General features: G+C 39.1%; 1 protein-coding gene across 1 annotated transcript in view; it reads right to left on the bottom strand.

The window, feature by feature from the left end:
* Positions 1–3,813: 3,813 nt before the first annotated feature.
* The window catches only part of nckap1 (NCK-associated protein 1), a gene marked incomplete in the record, with an annotated part of 56,035 nt that continues 53,957 nt past the window's right edge, over positions 3,814–5,891 (bottom strand). The window contains 2 exon segments of the mRNA XM_014025438.1: positions 3,814–4,066; positions 4,285–4,374. Coding sequence (XP_013880892.1) covers positions 3,950–4,066; positions 4,285–4,374 — 207 coding nt within the window.

Raw genomic sequence — 5,891 nt, 5'->3', positions numbered from 1 at the left:
ATATTATACATCGTATTATACATGAGATCGTATTATACATGAGATCGTATTATACATGAGATCGTATTATACATGAGATCATATTATACATGAGATCGTATTATACATGAGATCATATTATACATGAATAAATACAGTAGGTCATTTTGACCAAATTTGACTTGATCCTCATTTTGACATGATGGGTCACATATACTGTGTTGCATTGCTTGTTTTGAAAATGACTTGCTGCTGATAATTCCTGAACGGTTCTGATCTGAAGAGGTTGAAGAGCTGAGTCGTTATATCACATCTTTTTACTGAACAAAAAGAAATAAACTATTATCTGAAGAAAAGACCTGCGGACATTTAAAATAAATAACTTGTTCAAGCTGTCAGCTCTTAGTGTCGGGGCTGCTGCTACATTCATTTGACTACGGCTGCCTGAATCCTGGATATCTGTCAAAGTTTCATGATACAATAACCCAAATTCAACCTATATTCATCTGGATTCACCACAGAGACAAGATCTTTAATGTTCAAACAGAAAAACTTTATTGATTTTCTGTAAATCTTCACTCATTTTGATTTTGATGAAGCAGGTTCTAATGAATTTGGACAGGAGCAACAAAAAACTGGGAAAGTTGAGGAAGGCTAAAAAAAACACTTCATGAACAGGTGAACAGGTTCACTGGAAACTGGTGAGTCATGACTGGGTAAAAAGGAGCATTTATGAAAGGCTCAGTTCACAAGAAAGGATGGAGCAAAGTTCACTACTTTGTGAACAACTGTGTGAACAAATCAACAGTTTAAGAACAAAGTTTCTCTACGTTTATTTACAATAAAGTTAGTGATTTGATCCTCTACAGTTCATACTATCATGAACAGATTCAGAGAATCTGGACAAATCTCTGCAGCAGGTCTGAAAACCAACACTGACCTTTGACCCCTCAGGCAGCTCTGCATTCAAACCCCCACATCGTTCTGTAACAGAGATTAGCTCATGGGCTCAGGAAGACTTCAGGAACACAGACTGACACATGAACCTGTTCAGATTCATCAGAACCTGTTGCATCAAAATCAAAATGAGAGAATATAAAAACAAAGTTTATCAGTTTAAACTTAAATATCTTGTCTTTGCAGTGGATTCAGTTGAATATAGGTTGAAAATGATTTACAAATCATCATATTCTGTTTTTATTTATGTTTAACACAACTTCATTAGAATTATGATTGTTTATTCAGTTAAAGGTCTGTCTGACTCACAAACAGGCAGACTTGTTTTTGTTTGTGGACAGATTTGTTGCCTTCAGTTTGCATCGGGAAATTAAAAAAAAAAAACTGCAGTCAGAGCTGCAGGACTGATTTTGTTTTCCACTTCGTAGCCGTCCTGTTGCTCCTCAGTCAGGATGGAGCTACCTGCAACAAATGAAGGTGGGTCTGAGACCACCACCTCCACTCTGTGACCCGACAACAAATAATGTCTCACAAACACTTTGAGCATAAAAATGTTTCAACTCAAGTGAAGACCCCCTGTAAGCAGGTCTTAAAGACAAACTACAGCTTTGTTATTCAGCTGCAGAGTTAAACTGACTGTGACGTCACCTGAATCAATAAAAACAAATAAAGATAAAATAATTTAGACTCTCAGTGATTTCTTCTTGTTCCTGCAGCTTTCTGACTCCAGTTCTTCATTCAGGTTTCTGAATGTACGGATCCTAAATGGACCAAAACACACAGCAAAAATACAGCTTTAATAAAACTAGGGCAATAAATTATTTTCATTTCTGAACATGTATAAAATAAAAAATAATTAAACTTTTATTCTATTATGTAAGTAAATGTTATAGGCAGGATGATCTAGTTTTATAAGATAAATGTTTTATAGAGTTAAACACTTGGTTTAGTTTGTATAAAAATGTAATTTCAACATAATCTGACTTATTTTAGAACATTAGCATTTATATTTTACTTTATAATAATCTATTCAATAAGCACAAAACTGTAAAAACTTTAGAATGAGTTTAATTTGTTTTAAAGTCTGCCCCCTGGTGGCTCCTGATGGTAACAGCAGGGTTAAAACTTTCATCACCACATGATGAGCAGCTGAGGTTTACTGAATACAAGAAATGATTTTTTTTACAAGAATCATAGTAACCTCTGACTTTCAAACTCCTGTTTTTCACGATTTAATTAGTGTTTTATTTCTGATTCAGAGCCTGAGCTCAGATCTGAAGGGTTGAAAACAGCATCTGTCCACAGTTAGCCTGTTCTTCATGCTTCCTCTAAGTCCTGAACAAACAAAGCTAAGGACAGTTTAAATTAAGATAATGTGTGATTCCTAAAATTAAACCACTGCTGGGACTTTATTCAGGAATAAATAAATAAATAAATAAATAAATAAATAAAAACTCCAGTCGAGGCAGATGGTCTCCTGTCCTGAGCCTGGTTCTGCTGGAGCTTTATTCCTGATTAGCAGGGAGTTTTTCCTCTCCACCGTTTGCTCAGGATGGGAGACTGTGATGAAGTGATTCAACACAATCTGCTGCTTTCTTCTTTACATTGTTCTTTTTATCTACAGTGTCCTGAGACAATGTATGTTGTGACTTGGTGACATATAAATAAACTGAACTGAATAGAAAACTGAAACGTTTTTTACTTTGTAAAAGTTGTTTTTGTCTTTAATCGTCCAAACAGGCAGGAAACATTTGGACAGTCTGTCAGTTAATGTTGATAAACCCAGTAAAACAGCCACCAGTGTTTACATATATATATTTATTTTGTCTTATTGCAGTTCCAGGTTCTTGTTGACGTTCACAGCTCGGAGATCGGTGGAGATTTTGTTGTTTGTCTGCGGAGGAACTGGTTTCATTTACTTCCTGTCATCCCCTCAGCTGCTCGAGTGGAAAAATGTCAAAAACATTTTATTTATTTCGTTGTGGATACTTCACACTACAGGGACGTGCAAAAGTTTTCATCCCTCTGGGGAATCTTTCCACGTTGTTGCCTTACAACCTAAAAATAATTTAGATTTAGGAGATAATTGTACAAACATGTTCCAGAGTCATGACAGTAAAAAGTTGTAAATAACATTTGCAGGCTGTAAGGCAACAAACAGAGGGAGGAGCTGAGTCCAGCTGAGGGGACCAGGTGCAGGTCTACCAACACGTTTCTGTTCTGGACCATGTGGAACCTCATCACACACACACACACCATAAAGAATCAAACACTCCACCACTTCCAAGCCCTGATACACAAGTTTTAGTGTCAACACATTTGGCAAATTGTCATCATTGTCGTCATCATAAAAATAACAAAAACATTAAAAACAGACGAGTTCACATCAAAGTAGAATACAGATAGTACATCTTTACCCACAAAAGGTTCATGTTACGGCTACCTAGAAAAGAAAGAAAGCATCACCATGTTTACGAGTGTGTGTGCGTGTGTGTATGTGTGTGTGTGTGTGTACAGTTTGTAGAAACTATCAGCACAGGAACCCTCCACCCACCTGCCCAGGTAACAGCACAAATTAAAAAAATAAAAGCCCCACGTCACGTCAGAATCATTTGCATTCTCAAAATAAGCATCCGAATTAGCACAGAAGTTTCAGCTGGACAATAAAAATCTCAAAACGTTCAATAAAAAAAAGATATCTCAGTGCCAGCTATATATATATATATATATTCTATATCTTTATACTTTTGTTCTTTAAAACACTGTATAGTTTGTGTTGCTGTGGTCCCTGGAAACATCATGGAAAAAAAAACAAAAAGACACTGATCCCTAACGTTGTCCAGCTGTGTGTGTTTGTGTGTGTGTTTCTTTGTTTTGGTTTATTTTGTAGTTTCAGCTACTCTTAGTGTGTTACACATGTCAGAAAAGTGATTAGTGTGTTTAGTTTGTATTTAGTGTAGTCTGGTAGTGTTACATGAGAGAGCTGGGACCACCCGGACGTGGGCCCGGCTGTTCATGCGCTGGCGCTGATGCTCTGTTTGTACACAGCGTGGTAGGCGTTTCGCAGCAGGACGTAGGGGAAGCAGGACTCCAGCAGGTCCATGGTCAGGAAGGGAGACTCCTGCACAATCTGAAACACAACAACATCACAGAAACCTCAAATCCACGTGGCCTGCAGCCCTCCAGCTAAAGCTTTAACAAGGGTCTGGGTTAGGAATGGTGCTCAGCTACTACCACACCAACATGTAGGGGTATGTGTAGAAAACTGGTTGAGCTGTGTCTGTGTTTGCTGAGGTCCTTCTTCCACAGCAGTGAGTGATAATCAGCTGTCGTGTGTAAAGCTCTCACCATGTCCAGCAGCAGGTAAACAGATTCTCTGTTACGTGTTGTCATCTTGTCTGTTTCCTGGCCGATCTTCAGCAGGCTGGAGGAGGCCAGCTGCACACAAACACACACAAAAGACTTTTGTCTGATTGGATTCGCCACCTTGAGATGTACCAGCGGACATTAAGGCAGATGGGAAATTGTTATTGTCTGCCTGACCAAAAACATTTTCTCTGTTCCCAAACAACTGATTACAGAGTCGTCTCTCCCCACTCCCACATGAACGTTGTGGATCTAATTTCTCCTGGTGTTTACGTCGACTTGTTGCTCCTCCCTCCACCTCTCTGTCTAATCTGATCACCTGAAGGTCAATCTGGAGCTGCACAGAACGAACAATTCAGTACCAATATTCTGAACTATGGCTGAACTATGGGGGTTTCTTTTGGGAGGCTGGATTCTTGGGACTCATTCCCTCTGAACTCACTTACTCCTCTGGATAAAAAATGTGCTCTGTCTTCGTAGAGAATATTTTTTATAAACACCATAGTGTGTCATATTTCGATGATGGTAAATGGTACTGAACTTATAGAGCGCTTTTCAAGTCCCTCCGGACCCCAAAGCGCTTTACACTAACAGACATTCACCCATTCACACTCACATTCACACACTGATGATGGCAAACTACACTGTAGCCACAGCTGCCCTGGGGCACACTGACAGAGGCGAGGCTGCCATGCATCGGCGCCACCGGACCCTCTGACCACCATCAGTAGGCAAGGTGGGTGAAGTGTCTTGCCCAAGGACACAACGACTTAGACGGCTGGACAGGGGATCGAACCAGTGACCTTCTGTTTCCAGGACGACTCCCCTAACCACTCCGCCACAGCCGCCCCGATGATAAAATATGATGTTTTGTTTTTTTTTCCTCATCTATCCTTCTGTGGTTTAAAGGTAGCGTGACTCCTGCTGGTTACTGCGTGACCTGTCCACCTGTTCTTCCATGTTTTTTTCATGTGTATCTTCTTGAATGGGTGTTCTTAAATGTAATTTCATTGTGCACCAACCAAACCAACCAACCAACTTCTTAAAGTTTCATTGATGTAACCCTTCATTATTACCAGAACATCTAGCGTTTCATTTCTTGCAGTTAGTGTTTGATGTGTTGTAGCTAGTGTTTGATGTGTTGTAGTTAGTGTTTGATGTGTTGTAGCTAGTGTTTGATGTGTTGTAGCTAGTGTTTGATGTGTTGTAGTTAGTGTTTGATGTGTTGTAGCTAGTGTTTGATGTGTTGTAGCTAGTGTTTGATGCCTTGCAGTTAGTGTTTGATGTCTTGTAGCTAGTGTTTTGATGTGTTGTAGCTAGTGTTTGATGTCTTGTAGCTAGTGTTTGATGTGTTGTAGTTAGTGTTTGATGTGTTGTAGCTAGTGTTTGATGCCTTGCAGTTAGTGTTTGATATCTTGCAGTTAGTGTTTGATGTCTTGTAGTTAGTGTTTGATGTCTTGTAGTTAGTGTTTGATGTCTTGTAGTTAGTGTTTGATATCTTGCAGTTAGTGTTTGATGTCTTGTAGTTAGTGTTTGATGTGTTGTAGCTAGTGTTTGATGTGTTGTAGCTAGTGTTTGATGTCTTGTAG

Source organism: Austrofundulus limnaeus, unplaced genomic scaffold, assembly GCF_001266775.1.
Source record: "Austrofundulus limnaeus strain Quisiro unplaced genomic scaffold, Austrofundulus_limnaeus-1.0 Scaffold476, whole genome shotgun sequence".
Classification (NCBI taxonomy): Eukaryota; Metazoa; Chordata; class Actinopteri; order Cyprinodontiformes; family Rivulidae; genus Austrofundulus; species Austrofundulus limnaeus.
This window is presented reverse-complemented; position numbering and strand designations above follow the sequence as displayed.